This window comes from Protopterus annectens, chromosome 8.part0, assembly GCF_019279795.1.
Source record: "Protopterus annectens isolate FY-2018-M chromosome 8.part0, PAN1.0, whole genome shotgun sequence".
Taxonomy (NCBI): Eukaryota; Metazoa; Chordata; order Ceratodontiformes; family Protopteridae; genus Protopterus; species Protopterus annectens.
In genome coordinates, this window is record NC_056741.1 from 459,890,188 (window position 1) to 459,908,405 (window position 18,218).

Here is an 18,218-nt window from a genome sequence, read left to right on the forward strand (position 1 = left end):
CATCAATAAACTTCATGACACTTTGCACTCAGCAAATGGGTGGCCTGGTATGTGGTGCTGAGAATTAAACCTAAGAGATATGGATAAGCTACTACTTGTAGTCTGTAGTTTGATTCCTCCACTTGCCTTCTGTGTACGTCTGATTATCTGTACCCCCACTTGCCTTCTGTGTATGTCTGATTGTCTGTACCCCCACTTGTCTACTGTGTACATCTGATTGTCTGTATCCATACTTACTGAAAAGAGCTGATGTGTACATACATGGATCTGTGCATTGTCTAGCTGACTAATGAGAATGGTAACATGTGTACTGTGCAGCAAGGTGAGTCGCAATAAAATGTAAAAGACCATGTTTTAGACAATAGGTATTTACTATTATAGTTCTAATTAAATGAGCCAGGTCAACTGATTATTTCATCCAGTTGAATTACTCAATATGTGTATTTAAGACATGTTTTGTGAGTGCTATTTATTTTGAAGAAGTCCTTTTAATTGGGATGAAAATGTTAAATAAATGTATGTGTTGGGTCATCTTCGGTGCCTTTTGTTGTAAAAAAAATTGAAGGACCTTTTGCCATGCTTTAACTTGTCCTGGCTGATTTCATAGTTCTACATTGCCCCTAACTGCACTCATTCCTGAGGCATGATGCACACCTTGGAGTGAACTCTTATTTCCTGGTGAGTCACCCAGTTGATTCTTTGTCTTCATGCAGACATCCTGTTTTATATATGTGCAGCATTTTTATAGAATTTTGGATATCTCCTCTACCTAGGTGCTTCTAACAAGTTTTCCGAGTTTTCAAGCCATTGTAGTGTCCAATAATAACCTTCAAGTACATTTTCATCAACTGGAAAGCTACCACGTGAGGTCCCCTCGCAGTACACGTGGAATTTATAAGGCTTCCACTTTGCTTTATTCTCTATAATATTAACTTGGGCTGGATCTGCCCTGCATACAGCTGCCAACTTGATGCTTGTACTTTTTTTCCTTTTCTTTTTAATAAGGTCACTGCAAACTGCTTGACTTCCCTTTCGTAAAGTTAATACAACATGTAGCTGCTCCCAGAATGCAGATGTTGCTGCTACCCGTACATTCAGCTGGGCACAAACTTTAAAGTCAATGTTTTGCTGGATTTGTAATTAAGTGATTTGACTTTACTGACTTAAGGATGTTATTTGTAGTTTCCTGCCATTTTGATTTCTGAAAATGTGCAAGCCACACATCCACTTTAAACTGGATTAGACCTTAGTTTTATTCAAATTTTCTAAGTAACAGAGATTAGGACAACTCTCAAACATCAGTGTTCAAAGAATGTTTTTCAAACTCCAGCATTATTTCCTGAACAATAAATAATAAAAATAATACAAAATACAAAACTTAGCATGTGTTGGTATACATTTTTTGTCTGATTAACACTTTCATTTTTTTACACAGGTTGGTGTGTTGCAGTATGGGGAAGTATCTGTCCATGAATGGTCACTCAGAGAATATCGGACAGTTAAGGAGGTGGTAGATGCAGCCAAGAATATCAGCAGAAGAGAAGGTCGTGAAACCAGGACTGCCTATGCAATTAATATGGCATGGTAACGGAACCGCTTTGTATTAAGCTTTGAAGTGTAAAATTAATTCCAGATCTCAATACCTAAGAAACAAAGTCCTTCAGTGGAAGGAAAACAAACTTCCAATGACTTGAATAGAAATAGGAAAACATTTCTATACATGTATGTACATTTTATAATATTTGTTAACAGTTTAAGTTTACAAGATACTGTAAAGCCAAAGAGCATCATCTAAATCCTTTATTAGGTTACCAAATATTCTATAATATATTTGCTGGGATGCTGAAGGGAATCTAGGCTCCACCCTGTCCATAGAAAATTATTACACATTTCTAATTTTTCTATTAAACTGCATTATCACTTGCATTTTTTCCATACAGAAACACAGAGTACCAAAAAACAGTTTATCCTGTGCATCAGCCAGAAGTTATCAAAGACATCATTATTTCCCTTCAGTACCAAGATGGAGAGAGAGAGAGAGAGAGACAGAGGGAGAGTGTGAACTGAGAGACATTTGTTTGTGCTAGCATGCTTAGGACAGGGCTGGGATAACACAGGAGACTCACTGCTACATTAATTCCAGCAGTGCGAAAGCTGTCTATAGAAATGCAGCTGTTGGGGTTGAAATGTGTCTGTCAAAAAAATATATCATTAGAATAGATGGTTTGTGTTTCAGCTCAGGTAGGAAGAATTCAGTAACACAGAATTACAGGATATGTATACACACACACACTCACGTGCACAACCAAAAGTGTGTGTGTGTGTGTGTGTGTGTGTGTGTGTGTGTGTGTGTGTGTGTGTGTGTGTGTGTGTGTGTGTGTGTGTGTGTGTATATATATATATATATATATATATATATATATATATATATATATAAATAATCAAAATGCACATTTTTAACATTACCTTTTATTCCTAGCTATTTATTTTGTTTAATAGCAGCAGTCAGCCTGATTCTGTTTCCAGTTTTACCTTCAGTTGTTTTCTTTTTCCTGTTTTTCACCCAAGGCTATTGGCAACAGTTTAAATATATATATATTTTTTTCAGTTTGAATACATTGTATTTATCCATTGTCTTCTCACAGGTTCTCATGTACCACATTAATACTGTTTCTTTAATTTCACTAGCCACAGTTATTTCCTTGTAAACTAGCGACTGGATTCTTAATCAATGTCAGCTGGAGCCTAATGAGCGAATAATGCTGCATTAGGGTTAAATACCCTGCATAACTATGAGCAGGGCATAGGTCAGTAGTTAAGTATACCTGAAAGAGATGCTCTAGTCACATTCATGGAGACATAAAATGCACAAATGTTGAATCTAGACTGCAACACAATGAATTATTATGCAAAAGTAAATATGGCAGTGTAAAAAAGCAAAAAAAAAAACTAATTCCTATTGACTGTTGTGGCCTACAGTTTCATTGAACTGACTAAGTACAAGTGTGAAGCAGTAATAAGGCCTGTTTAATGTACTGGGCCCTGATTAGTATGGTTAATTAGACATCACAATTAGGAGTTTTCCTGCAGAATCCTGAAACTGAAAGACAACATCCTGAATGAATGATATAAAAAGCCTGAAAATACAACAGAGAGGAAAAAAGAAAAGCTTAAAACCCAAACAAAACTTAAAGGTATTACTATTAAACAAGAATGCATTATTAGAATGTTAGTGACGATAGGGAACCACAAGTACTACAAGTACTACCAGTGCTACTAGTACTCCTCTTCTCATCTTATTCTGGTTACTTTGAGGGTGTAGCTCCTTGGAGTAATGCTAAACACAATATTCTTGTAATTTTTGAAGTTTGTTTTTATTCTGAAATGTTTCATTCATGGGCAGAAGGGGTGAGCTCCCCATGTTGAGTGTTCAGAGGGGTTCCTCTTGCATTTACTTTGTTTTTAATAGTCCCATTTAATAATGATATGTTCAGTTACTTGAGTCCTGAGTTATGATGTGTCAGTCTTTGTGCCCTCAGGCTTTCATTTTACTTAATTCATTATTTTCTTTTCAAGATTTTGAAGCAGAACTCACCTTGAAATGGATGACATTTCCTGACAGTCATTCCTATAGGTTCATAGGTTCTTACTAGTCTGTTGATCCATGAGGATCTTTAGAAGCCTAGCCATACATTCCCATGAAGTTTTTAGCTCTTATATTTTAAGTACAAGTAACCCAGAGATGAGCACAACATTCACATGCTGCCTCTCTTCATGAGGAGCAAAGGTGCTAAACCAGGAGTGAATTTGCAGGTACCCAGCCATTCATCCAGATTATGTTTGGATAGTTCTAGGAAAGTACTTTGCTTAATTCGCAGAAGAAGACAATTCCAAATAAGTGGTGGTCTCTGTGATAATCTATCCCACTAGCATGTTCTATATTTATGTTACAAAAGAGATTTAAATATCTTTAGTGTGTGTTTATGCCCTAAATGGTCTTGTAAATATGCACTTGTGATATCATCTGTTCAGACTCCATACACAAGGCAGAGATCACCCCTCACTAGCCTGTATGACACCAAAAAGAGGGAAAAGGCTTTGAGATAGTCTATATAGTCTTTATAATTTAGGCCCTAGATTTTCTTAATAAGAAAGCACTGTGGGTATTCAAGCTTTGTCACATGCTTGGATAGGTGCATTCCAAATGGGACATAATACTGTAGCAACCTGATGAGTGTAGAATTCAGTGGAAAGACCACATCCATAGACCTGGACTCCATGCCCTTAGTAATAAGCAGAACAATGATAAAGCACTTTCTTATAAATCATAGCTATTTAATGATGAAAGAAAAGTTTATTGGCTACATAGGTTCCCAAGTTCCTAACTACTGAATCAATTTTCAGAGGTCTGTTATCAACATGATAGTTACAAGGACCTTCTTGCTTGAAAAAGGATACTCTTGGTATTCAATTTTACAATGTGATTTTGACACCAGCTATTGCTTTGAGAAAGACACTCTTGAAGTATCTAGGTATCCTCTAGGGAGTTTATGATGGCCCCAAGTTTTAAAGTCATCTGAAAACTTTGTCAGCCATAAACCCTTCACAGTAGCTTTGACCTCCGAGAAGCAAATGACAAAGAAGAATGTTCCAAGGACTGAACTCTGGTGTACACCACTAGTGTCAGGTCTTTTGGTGGAGTCCTGGTGTGTGAGACTGTTACATGAGCATAAGGTAGAGTGCTATGTCTATACACGTGATTCTAGTCTGTGATTGTGGTTGTGTTGTTAGACTGTATGCTCTGTGTATTGTTACAGATCCATGTTCATAGATGTACATTGTGAGTTGTATTTTTCACTCATGGAGCTACCCTTTACAGTATACTATATACAGCATCACACTTAGCCAGTGCCTGCCATGTGTGTGAGGTGTGCAGTGGGAAATGTTGCACTGGGGCATTGTTGGTATTGTATATGCTGTCATACCACCCCACAGACATGTGATCTCCTATGCAAAGTGCATTATTACGCTCACAATGACTACTCAGAAGGAGATGTACTGCTCCATGGTCATTGTAGGGACAATCCTTGTGGGTTGTGCAATACAGTGACTAACCATGCAAGTGTGTAGCTCTGTTGTCTTTTATGGACAGTGCTGTACACTGTTCACCTGTGCTGATGTGCTGTCAGCCTGAATCTTCTACTGACATGTAGCCACTGCACTTCTAGTAGGAATCATCATGGCTGGTTTTAGTAGTGGTACTTAGCTGGTATGTCCTTGGTCTGTCTGAGGACTGTTGTGCTATCCATCAGCTCTCTGTAAAGTGGGGAGCCAAAAATACCACTGGTACACACATTGTCAGTATCATCGAGCAATATTTTAACCAGTGCATATTGGGAAATCTTGCATTTCTCCACTTATTCCAGGGTCATTCACAGACTGAGCTTACCCTTCCTATGCTCATTTTACAAATTGAAGTATGGTCATTAGCATAATTCTAGGACTATTTAGTACATGCTCACTTCCCTGCTTAATGCTGACTTTAACTGGTGTTCCAAAATCAGAATACCATTGTGCAGACATATGCTAAGAACATGAAGCTAACTCAGTACAAGGCTAGTATGACCCCGGAGGGTTATTATTTTAAGTCATATAATGTATTGTCTTGCTAATATATTAACATTGTCTGCATAAGCCAATCTTGTCCTCATTTTTGTTATGTAGCCACTGTTCTTCAGTTTTATGTACTTTTCTAATTCATCTTATTCACTTATCAGCAGTACCATTTTCTTCCATATTAAGGGAACAAAAATCACGATCCACTTTTTTTGTTGATTTGTTTTGTTTATCTAATCTGTGTTTAAAGCCATATCTTCACATTCATTTTTCATGTGCTCTACACTGTATTTCTGTCATCAGTACTGCATACTTGCAAAGCAGCCTAGGGAGCCAATAGCAACATGATTTTATAGAGATGAAATCCTATTGGTCCAATCTCAATGAGGTTTACAGATTGGTCATAGTGAACTCAGAAAATCTGGTTTGTATTTATTTTGAATTTTAGCAATGCCACTGACTATGCTACCCAGACGTTGTAATGGAAACTTAGGAAATTGTGATTTGAGCCTTTCTTGACAAAGTGGATAGCAATATGTTTAACTGTTAATTTGGAGGCAGGTGCTTTAGGTAATATGATCTTTACTCAGTACCCTGCCTCTTGGTCTGTCCTCTAGTGTGCTAGTCGCCTCCTTAGCCCTTTACTTCGGGCACTTTCCCCCAGCTTCATGGAAACCACCTTCCAATACACACTTTCCTACAGAGGACCTGCCTGGGTGGATGCTATTACAGCAACGTTGTGCCTACCTTTAGCTGTAATTATTTTTCAACGTCCTCCTAAGCCCTATACTTCGGGTGCTTTCCCCCAGCCTCGTGGAAACCACCTTCCAACACACACTTTCCTACAGAGGAACTGCCTGGGTGGACTATTACAGCAAAGTGCCTACCTTTAGCTGTAATGATTTTTCAATGTCCTCCTTAGCCCTTTACTTTGGGCGCTTTCCCTCAGCCTCGTAGAAGCCACCTTCCAACACACACTTTCCTACAGAGGAACTGCCTGGGCAGATGCTATTACAGCAAAGTTGTGCCTACCTTTAGCTGTAATTATCTTTCAACATCCTCCTTAGCCCTTTACTTCGGGCGCTTTCCCCCAGCCTCATGGAAACCACCTTCCAACACACACTTTCCTACAGAGGAACTGCCTGGGAGGATCATATTACAGCAAAGTTGTGCCTACCTTTAGCTGTAATTATTTTTCAGCGTCCTCCTTAGCCCTTAACTTCTGGTGCTTTCCCCCAGCCTTGTGGAAACCACCTTCCAACACACACTTTCCTACAGAGGAACTTCCTGGGCGGATGCTATTACAGCAAAGTTGTGCCTACCTTTAGCTGTAATTATTTTTCAATGTCCTCCTTAGCCCTTTACTTTGGGCGCTTTCCCCCAGCCTCGTGGAAACCACCTTCCAACACACACTTCCCTACAGAGGAACTGCCTGGGTGGACACTATTACAGCAAGGTTGTGCCTACCTTTAGCTGTAATTATTTTTCAATATCCTCCTTAGCCCTTCACTTCGGGCACTTTCCCCCAGCCTCATGGAAACCACCTTCCAACACACACTTTCCTACAGAGGAACTGCCTGGGTGGATGCTATTACAGCAAAGTTGTGCCTACCTTTAGCTGTAATTATTTTTCAACGTCCTCCTTAGCCCTTTACTTTGGGCACTTTCCCCCAGCCTCGTGGAAACCACCTTCCAACACACACTTTCCTACAGAGGAACTGCCTGGGTGGATGCTATTACAACAAAGTTGTGCCTACCTTTAACTGTAATTATTTTTCAACGTGTAGGTGACTTTACATGTTGTTTTTTGAAGCCAACCTATTTACTTTGTATTAACTGTTTGATAGATATGTAATTTGGTGAGCATACCAGCTAGCTACTACAGTCGTATTTTTATTCAAACCCACTGTCCCAGCCCTCACATACAGGAGCAGCTGCATTGCGTGGAATATGCCACTAGGTGGCAGTATATGGCCATACTAGCTTACTAAGTCTCCGGTGTGTTGCCCAAACATTTCTCCAGCTCTGCGTTGCTATCCCACTAATATTATTCCCTAATTGAATGGTTAAGTCTTAAGTGTCTGCTACCCATACTGAGCTCTTCTTTCCATGTGCTCTTGCCCTAAGGTACATTGGAACCCACACTTGCCTGTACTCTCCAGATAGCATTAGCGACTGTGTTACCGATTGTTTTTTGGTAGCTCCTTCTCATCTCCCTTTCTTGGGTCTATCCGCTCTGTTCGCCCTGCGGGCTCACTCCACTCCCCTACCCTACCCCAAAATCCCACCCACCATCGATGCACCTGACTTTATACCTCCAAAAGCCACACCCCAACCCTAACATCCAATCAATCACTACTGCTCACCAACTCTCTACTCTAACATTATATGTCTAGTTATTACACTTTAAAGTGCCAATACACCACATAGTCATTCATACCTTCCTTCTCTGCATCTACCCCTATCATTCCCTCTTCCTTCCTCATCTTCTAAAACCTGTATTAGACTCCTGGCAATGACTAGAGAACAAATGTCTAACCACAGGATACTAATACTGTGTCACACTATTCTACCTATTCTGATTGCATCCTATTTCTTAACCATCTATGAAAATCTCACCTTCAATGACTTTCACCATACCTTTCTACAAACTCTTCCTACAACTCATGCATCCACAAACAACCACTTAAATATCACATCTACATCCTCCAATTTACTTCCTAAGTGCCACAGACAAGCCCACATCTCTTATTTTCCATCCAGGAAATCAATACACTTTTACTCTATCATCCTAAAGTGTATACATAAACTTCAACTGCACCCTCTATTAGATGGTGACATTCATCCCAACCCTGGCCCAAACAACATCAATGCCACAGACCACCACAGTCCATCTACCTTTCACATCCCATCTAGACCATCTAACTCTCTCTATATAGCCCATCTCAACATTCATAGCATAAACAATAAAGTAGCCCAACTTCATGCTCTGTTAGATGTATATTCCTTTGACATCCTATGTCTCACAGAGACTTGGCTAAAGCCTTCAACTCAGGACAATGAAATTACCCCACCTGGATATAATATACTTAGAACTGACTACAAAACTAAAAAAAGGTGGTGGAGTAGCAATATTATATAAATTATGGCTACAAGTTAGCTCACTTGATTCACATCCACCCAATGACAGTAATGCTGAATTACTCATTACCAAATTGCAAATCAATGCCTGTAAAGCCATTTATATAATTTGCTCTTACCCCCCTCCTGGAAACAACATTAATACCCTTGAAAATATCCTTAGCTGGCTTTCCACTAACTTATCACAGGAATCCATAGTGCTGGGTGACTTTAACATAGACTGCATTAGCTGTAGTACAGCTAAGCCAACCACCCATATTAACCTATATGGTTTCTCCCAAACTATTACTTCCCTAACCAGAGCACATAAACCTAGCCACAAATAAAGCACCTTAGACTGGATTCTTGTTAACAGTCATCCCAATACATATAAAACAGGTACAATTCCTGAGGATATCAGTGACCACTCACTCACCTACATAATTAGGCAAAGAACTAACATTCCCAACCCAATCTTTTATAGAACTACTCGGACCAGTAAGTACTTTAATCCAGATAGCTTCCAAACTGAACTTAGGGCTTGTGACTGGTCTCCCCTAAAATACCTCCAACTTGAGGATGCAGTGTTACACTTTAATACCAAATTCTTACAAATCCTGGACTCCCATGCCCCTACTCATTCAATCAGAAATAGGACAAAAACTGCTCCATGGCTTACTAAAGACACTAGATAAAAAAATCAGACTGAGAAATAGAACATGGGCCAAATGGAGAACTACCAGAAACCCAACAGACCATTGTAACTTTAAACAGATTACAAATGCTACCAAGAAATCTATACTCTTTGACAAGAAAAACGTTTACTTTCAGCTCCAGCATAAACATCAGTACAATTCCCAATTTGGTCAGGTATTGATAAACTAGTACAACCAGGCCACTCCAAAACACCTACCCCATCAGGTACCTCCCATAGCAATCCTAAGCATATTGCAGACACCTTTAATACCTTCTTTACTGAAACTGTTCACACTTTATCCAGATCACTACCCCTCCCTGTAAATACTAGCCTGACTCCCACTACAATTATCTCTCTTCCCTCATTTCATCTACAACCAGTACCCGTTTCCCTCATTTGCCATCTCCTTGGAAAACTTAAACCATGCACCCTCTCTGCTGATCTGCTACCTGCTGAATATCATCAAATTGCTGCTAAAGCAATAGCATATCCTATCTCCATTCTAATAAACAGAACAATTACTGACGGCACAATCCCATCAGTCTGGAAACTCTCCCATATCATCCCTCTTCATAAGGGCAGTATCTCTACAGAACTCTCTATCGCCCAATAGCATTACTCTCCCTGCTAGAAAAATCATGGAGAAATGTGTCCACCACCAACTATTAGACCACCTACTACAAAATAACATACTAGCAAGCTGTCAACATGGTTTCAGGCCATTCCACAGCACCACCACTGCCCTCTTAACCTTTTCAGACTGTCTCAACAAACATCGCAATAACAATACTCTTTCTTCTACTCTCTTTATCGACCTCTCGAAAGCCTTCGATATGGTAAACCACCAGGTACTTCTGAGTATACTTAAGTCCCTCTATCTTGATACTCAGGCACTAAAATGGTTCAACTCCTGTTTAGAAAACAGAAAACAAGCAGTACTTTGGGAGAATAATCTATCCACCCTTCTTCCTGTTACCTTGGGCATCCCTCAAGGCTCCATCTTGGGCCTTCTTCTATTTTCACCCTTTCTCAATGATCTAAACATGAATACTCCACAAGCCACCTGCATACAATATGCAGATGACTCAACATTAGTATGCTCCGCTTCATCCATTTCTGAACTGCAGTCCCTCACCCAAGCAGCATTTAACATAGTTGAGAATTGGTTTCTCCAATGCTGCCTCCTCCTAAACCCCAAAAAACAAACTATTGCTCTTTACTCCTACACAAAAGTCCTCCCCCCTCCACCTCACAGTAACATCAAACAATGGCACTGTCATATCTCCTGACCCTACCACCAAACACTTAGGGGAAACTATAGACGACAACCTCACCTTTGATACCCATATCAATACTACAATAAAGTCAGTGAACAGAAAACTAGGCTCTCTGTATAGGCTAAAACAATTTCTTACTCCATAAGCTAGAACTATGATTGCCCATACCCATCTTATCTCTACCCTCCTCTATGCCTCTCCCATTTATACCACCCTATCAAAAAACAACCTCAACAAGCTTAATAACTCCTTCAATAACATTGCCAGATTTGCCACTGGATCCCCATTTAGAACCCACCACTGTCACAATCTCAAACAGCTAGGATGGCTGGAACTACCTAATCAGCTTCTCTTTCACCAACTTATTACCATCCATAAAACCCTTCATCATCCTAGCAATACTCCTATACTAACTACCCTCATCTCCCCCAACAATAATCTTAAAACCCGACACTCATCAAGGAAACTTCTAGTATCCACTACAAAATCCAATAACAGGGCTGGGGACTCTCTATTCTCCAGCACAGTAGGGAAAACCTGGAACCAGCACCCTAGTGAACTAACCTCCTTCTCCTCTACACCACTTTTCAAAAAGCTACTTAAAACATACCTCAAGACTCGCTGGCTTTGCCCTTGTACCAACCCAGACTAAAAAGCTGCTGCCTACTACTCGACCTTCACTGTTCATTGTACTACTGCACTGCCAGTACCTCTCATTAACCTTACAGCCTATGTGCAGTTAGCTATCCAACTCTGAACTTACTGAGTCTTTCTATATAACCCAACTCAGAGTTTCATGCTCTCTTAGCTGTCAGCAGTATGTATGAGTCTTCAACATCTGTATCATCATAATCCTGCTGTATCAGATTAATCTTGCTCTTATATCATCTTAATCCTGCTCTTAACTACACTACCAAAGAACTGTATCTTAAACTGCTTGCTCATCACTCTATATACATACTTCCAGTTAATGTATATTATTCTTTCCTTTTTAATTGACGTTAAGTACCTGATCTCTAAATCTATGTTTTTAATGCTCTTTAGTCTTATAAGGATACTCTACAAGTTGTTTACAAATGTGTTCTAGGATTACAGATATATTGTTCTTATGTTATGTTTATGTTTTTTTTCATCTATGTTGGAGCTTTTCTCCCTGGGCCTCCACTGAAAATGGACATATATCCCGTTAGACTAGCCCGGTCAACAAATATAAAATAAATAAATAAAAATAAATAAATAAATAAAATATGGAATAGCAGAGACTATTTGGTGGGGGTGTTCATGAATCAGACCTTGAACTGGTATTGTTTATCAAATTTGAGCTAGTAAACTGAAGAGAAAAGCAATATTTTTCTCAGGTGACACAGAGGCAAACAATTCAGTAACTGTGATTCTTGGCGTGTGAGATGATCATGTGCATAATGTAGAGTATGGATGGGTACTTAGAAGCTGAGATTTAATATAGTAAGAGTAAACTCATGCAATTTCAATGGAAGTACTCCAGCAAGGTGCACTTCTTTAGGGATGACTATTTGGGAGGATAAAAACACTGAGGTATGTCATTATTGCATGATTAAACCTTTTTGATCAGTGTTAGTGGCTGAGAGTCAAAACTCAATGAATATGCATTTGTGTACCTAGAGATATGAATTCAAGAGGTGGGAGGTGCACTGTGCCACTACACACACTGCATAAGTGAAAACTTACTTGGAAAAAATCTGTGACCTGTGCCAGAGGTTTTAAGCAAGGGGGTCATTGTATCAAAGGTAAGCACCCAGAGAAGGGGCACAAAGATAATGAGATGTTTGGTAAAATTATTTTTAAGTCGGGATGTGATCTGTCTTTGTCTGTGCACAATAGGATTGGATCGACGGGGTATGAGTGGTATGACTGCCAGAATCCTCAAAGGAAGGTAGGCATGGCAGTGCTAAAAAATTAAAAGTTTAAGGATAACTGGATTGAGTGATTGTGTCATGACTGAAACGAGTGGTTTTATGCAAAGGATCGTATGGCCTTGAAACTTTTAAGAAGACTATGTGGTGAAATATGGGAAGTACAGATGGAGGAAAATGGTATGGAACAGGGGGAGGTGAGTAAAAGGAATGAAATGGCTGTGTGAGCTAGTTGTCATGTTTTCATATATTTCATAAATGCAACTCACAGTCAAAGCAGCTTTTGCAGACTAATTTAAAATATACTCTTTTAATGGTGGAGTTAGAATGATCAGTCAAACTTTGTCTTGTCAAAATCTGAATAAGCAATACAAACTGAGAAACACCACTGTTATTAACCACTGTAATCAGCTATAGGTAGTGCATTGAAACATACTGATTTGATGTAATTTAAAGAAACATCTTTCCATGGGAACTGTGCTCCACTGATGTGGGGCTTTGCCTCACACACTGTTTTCTAAATATACCATCTTCAAGGCTGCACAGCTTTAAAATAAAAGGATAAGTTGTTTTGTATAAAAAGCAGCTTTCCCTTCACTTCAGGTTTTGTGTAGCCTTACATTTAGTATGCTTAGAGATCAGGGGTGTGGGATGAAGTCCACATCGGGACTTAACATACAATATCATTGAATACACTCACTTCACTAATATTCTACAGTGGTCACAGTTCATTCATTTATTTGTATTTGTTGTTGGGATAGAGCACTAATATCCATGGACCTTTTTGCTGTCTGGTTTAGAGTCATACAGTTAGAATGATAGGAGACAACTCAGGAACCACTCCTTAATTTTCCACGCCAACTGCCAGACAAATGGTTTTCACCATTATGTACTCAATAATATGTGTTTTCATTATATCACGTTTGATCAAGTTTTATTAAGATAAGGCTCAATCATTTTCATTAAATGTGCTGTTTGCTATTGATATAATACTTGCTGCTTTCTGTAAAAGAATCATGTTATATGCCAGTTTCTTGGACAGCATATTGGTACATTGGTTAATATTGCTGCTTTATAGTGTTTTGTTCCCAGGCTTGATTCTTGGCAGGTGTGCCTTCAATGGGAAGTTTACATGTACTCCCTGTAATCATGTGGGGTTTTACAGTGGTCTAAATTTTTTTTTTCATATTCCAAAATCATGTTGGCAGGTGGTTCACTGATACTAAATTGGCCCTAGATATCAGTGAGTAAGTATGTTTGTCCTTCAGTGGACTGGCATTCCATCCAGGGCTGGACTTGTCTTGCTCTCTTTCTTTGCCAGGACTGAGTCTGGTACCCTGCAACCCAGAAATGTATAATACAAGTAATGAAATTAGATGGATGACAACTAAACATGACATTCATAATAATACCTCTCAACTTCTCAGTGCAAGAAATCTGGACAACTTCTCAGTGCAAGAAATCTGGACAAATCCTCAAGTAATGGGGGAAAAATGCCCAAAAATAGTGATAGATTTAAACATTGCTCTTATAAACTTGAAACATTTGCTAGGATAATAGGTTTGGTATTAGAGTACATTTTCTGAAGGATATGAAGTCTGAAACTCAAATGTTTGTCATTATTTAATGACTTCCATATGCAATCATTTGCCACAAAACCACACATTTTATGAGGAGCAGACCAAAAATGTGAGGCAAAAATCTGGACATTCTCTGAAAATCTGGACAGTTGAGAGGTATGTTTGTACTACAGTTTTGGTTCTCTCAAAATGTTATCCTCCATGCATTTTAGCTTCCTTCCTTCCCTAATGTTGTGTGTATAAATAAATCAGGACTTCATATACATATTTTTGCTAGCAAAACCTTTTCAATAAACAGAAAAGCATGAAACATTATATCTAATTACCTAGGATATGCAAATAGCAGCTCATTTTGCTACCGACTGCTTTTTACTGTTAAAATGTCCATTACAATGATCAGAGCAGAAGTACCATTCCACTGGATTCAGTGAGGTACAAGTGGATGTCTGTCCTTCCAGCCTAACTCTTAGAATTTTTAAATATCCCCAGAGTGAAGCTGAACTTCTCCCCTAACCAAAAGGTCAGTCTGATATCTGAATAAAACAAAGAGTAACCCACAACGTCTTCCATTTCTTGCTTGCCTCAAGAAATGATCAGTCATCAAAATGTCTATTCAGCATTCCCCTTCAGGAGAATTCCAGAAAATTGTAATTACACAATTTGGGAACATTTTTTGTATTTGGCTTATAGTGAATAAAAGGAATTGTTTCATATTGTTCAGCACTGCTTATTTTGGCAGAATTTTTTTCTGATTCCCATGGCAACCCCAGAAAATGTATCAAATAAACCTGCCTATTACCACAGACACTGCCTGTTTTGTTTGGGGAGAACCATCAAGTCTATTCCTGTCAGTATCGCATGGCTTTGAATAAAAGTACTCCACTTTATCAGGTGTGTGATGTTTTGCCTTCTTCAAGCACAAATCACTTCTGGCAGAGAAGAAAAGACTGTCTGAACCTCCCCCAGTAGGACAGACTTTGAATGGTGACCTACAAGCTAAGATTATGTCCCAGAAAGTAATGTTGCACTAAAAAATGGAAGAACCTAAGAAGCTAGGAATTATATCTCTAACATGGAGAGACCAAGAGGTGTTATTGACACTCCCCCCAGTCCCGCATAGGCCTAATGGCATTAGGCTAAACTGGACATCACCTTATTTACCTTTGTCCCATGCCCATCAGTGACTGCATTGTGACTTGTGTTTGCTCCTTCGGAGGTAGACATTAAAATAGTATAGTTTATCTTTGGCTAGGACTACTCAAACATTTCTGTGACAACTGTGCCAAATATTGAATTCAATGTGCCCATTATATATGTCAGATCTTTCAGTATGTACCACAGAGTCTCTATCAATAAGTCACCCCAGTTATTTGGTACATGATCACCCACTTTTGATTCTTATTTCTGAACAGGTATACGGCCAGCTGAGAAAGCTTGCTATTCTGTCTCCCCTGTTGTGGATGTCTGATATTCCAGGTGTTCACCACAGTCTGCATGCTATCCAGTGGTGGCTGGTGACTTCAAATCAAAGGGGAGCTGCAGGAGACAGCTGAATGGGTAGGGCCAATGTGAAGGGGTGTGGTCAACTAGAAAGGGGTGGAGCTATGCTCAAAACCATAAAAACTGGGACTTTAACTAAATACGCTGCCCTGGGTGCCAAACCATCATTATGAGAGTCCAATCAAGACAAAATGAAGTGTAGAAGAAAAAATATTTCAATGCATTGGCTACATGACAGCTTACTTAATATCTAGATGGAAACAAAAAGCTTGTGAGGCATGAAAAAATAAATTAATTTATAAATACATTACTGGAATCCCAGTCAAAATCAAGTATAAAAAAACAAGCAGCAGTGAACTCAAACCACTTCTTCTTGCACTGCAGTTCTAATTAATTTATATTCAGCTTTATAAAAGTACCAAGTAACATGCTGAAAGTAGCAATTTCTGTGCTATCCCCACTTGTAAAAATTTTTCTTATCCAAAAAAGACCTGCTGCCTGATGACAACTATCTACTTGCTTCATGGGGAAACATGATCAAAGTAAAAAATGAACAGCAAACAAGAAACAAGCTCAAGATAATTTTCTTAAAGGATTACTGCACAGGTTATGGACCACACATGATAGACTGGCATTCTGTTTAGTTTACGGGTAAAGCCTGCAAAAATGACTTCAAGTCTCCGACAAATGTAATGAGTTTCTGAAAATACTGTAATCCTGTCCTTTATTACAAATACTGTCATATGCATTTCAATACCTAAGGCTTATACGTTATCTAGTTATGTAAATATTCTCTGCATGGCAATGACAAAAAAGCTTTCAATGTTGGTAATTGTTTAACAGTATGCTTATTAAAGCTTACTTGCATCTTACAATCTCAGACAAGCTTACCTGATGGTCATTAAAGCATTGCTACTTAAACAAAGAGCAACAGGTACTGCAACAACATGGATTTTCTGAATAAAAGAAGCATAAATCAACAGTATAAAAATATGACAGAAAACCAGAACATTCTGCAAAATCATGGACAGATGAAAAGCCACTGTAGTACTTGTGTCTAACTTGGATGGGGGATACTGTGCACACTTACACTGCATAACTGCTCCTTGCCTTGCTTGGACACATCCAGAGTCACTACATGGGGGAGTGGGGTGCAATAAGTATGTCACAATTTGAAATGTCTCTGGCTGACGGTGATGGTCCTGACACATTTGTCATACCTCTCAACCTCAGAGCAAGAAATCTGGACAAAGCCATAAACAGAAGTGGGACAAAAATGCCCAAAAATAAGGACAAATTTAAATATTGCTCTTATAAACTTAAAAAGATAATAGAATAGTAGGTTTGCATTAGTATGAATTTCCTGAAGGGTATGAAATCTGAAACTCAAATGTCTGTCATTATTTTCTAACTTCAATATTTAAGGATTTACTACTAATTTGCCAGAAAACCACAATTTTATGAAAAACGGACCAAAAATGTGATGCAAAAATATAAAATAGCCACACAATACAGCTGGTATGTTGAGCAGCTGACAAAATAAGAGAATATGCATGCATTTCTGAAATAAAAGTAATCTATAACTCTGATCATTACAATTATTTATTAATTGTAAACCCTCCATGTTTTCTTCCAAAACTGTCATTTTGCATTTTATCCAAAATTGGGGACAGTTGAGAGGTTTTATTATACCTAAGTCTATAAAGCGATTTATTTTAGTGTACCTCTCAACCTCTTAATGCAAGAAATCTGGACAAGGCCAAATATATTGGGGGAACATGCAAACAGAACTAAACATTGCTCTTGTATAAACTTAGACAGTTGATAGAATAACAGGCCTTGCTTTAGCATGCATTTTTCTGAAGGGTATGAAGTTTGAAACTCAATTTCTGTCATTATTTAGTGACTTCATTCCTAAATGATTTGCCAGAAAACCACAAATCTTATGAGGAACAAACTAAAAATAAGAAACAAAAATCTATTCATTCTGGGAACATCTGGACAGTTGAGAGGTATAATTCAGCCGGGTCTGTCTTTGTGTTTGCCGCCCTTCTCCCCTCACAAAATCATGGTTGAATGGGGCATCCCCCCTGCAGCAATTTCAATTTCCCATTACTTGGCTATTTTGCCCCATTTACCATAAACACTGTAATGTGCATACTGCTTTACTTCTAGATGATTTGGATTTCATTTGAAAGCTTTTTTTTTTACATTTTACAGCACAAACACTAATAGACATCTGCTAAACAAAGCAATGCAGTCTCACAATGAAAATAGACTTAGCATTAAAACTTCTCTGCCCTTGAAACTCACATTCCTTGAAACAGCATTGAAACCACATTCAAAGAAAATACATCTGGCCAGTGACAGATAAAGATTAACTCTGGGCTGCTTTCAAATCACAGGCCCCTTGCACAAGAAACATACATGTGTTCTTTGATACACCTTCCTGCTTGTATTAAATTATATTGTATAATACAGTACATTTGTTAGTTTTAAATTTATTGTTTTGAATATTTTTCCAGTAAACAATGAA

The 18,218-nt window shown here is 38.6% G+C and overlaps 1 protein-coding gene across 1 annotated transcript in view; it reads left to right on the forward strand.

Moving 5' to 3' along the window:
* The window catches only part of ITGA10 (integrin subunit alpha 10), an 837,220-nt gene that overhangs the window by 361,872 nt on the left and 457,130 nt on the right, over positions 1-18,218 (forward strand). The window contains exon 7 of the mRNA XM_044079978.1: positions 1,436-1,584. Within this exon, the coding sequence (XP_043935913.1) occupies positions 1,436-1,584 (149 nt within the window). The remainder of the gene's footprint in view (positions 1-1,435; positions 1,585-18,218) is intronic.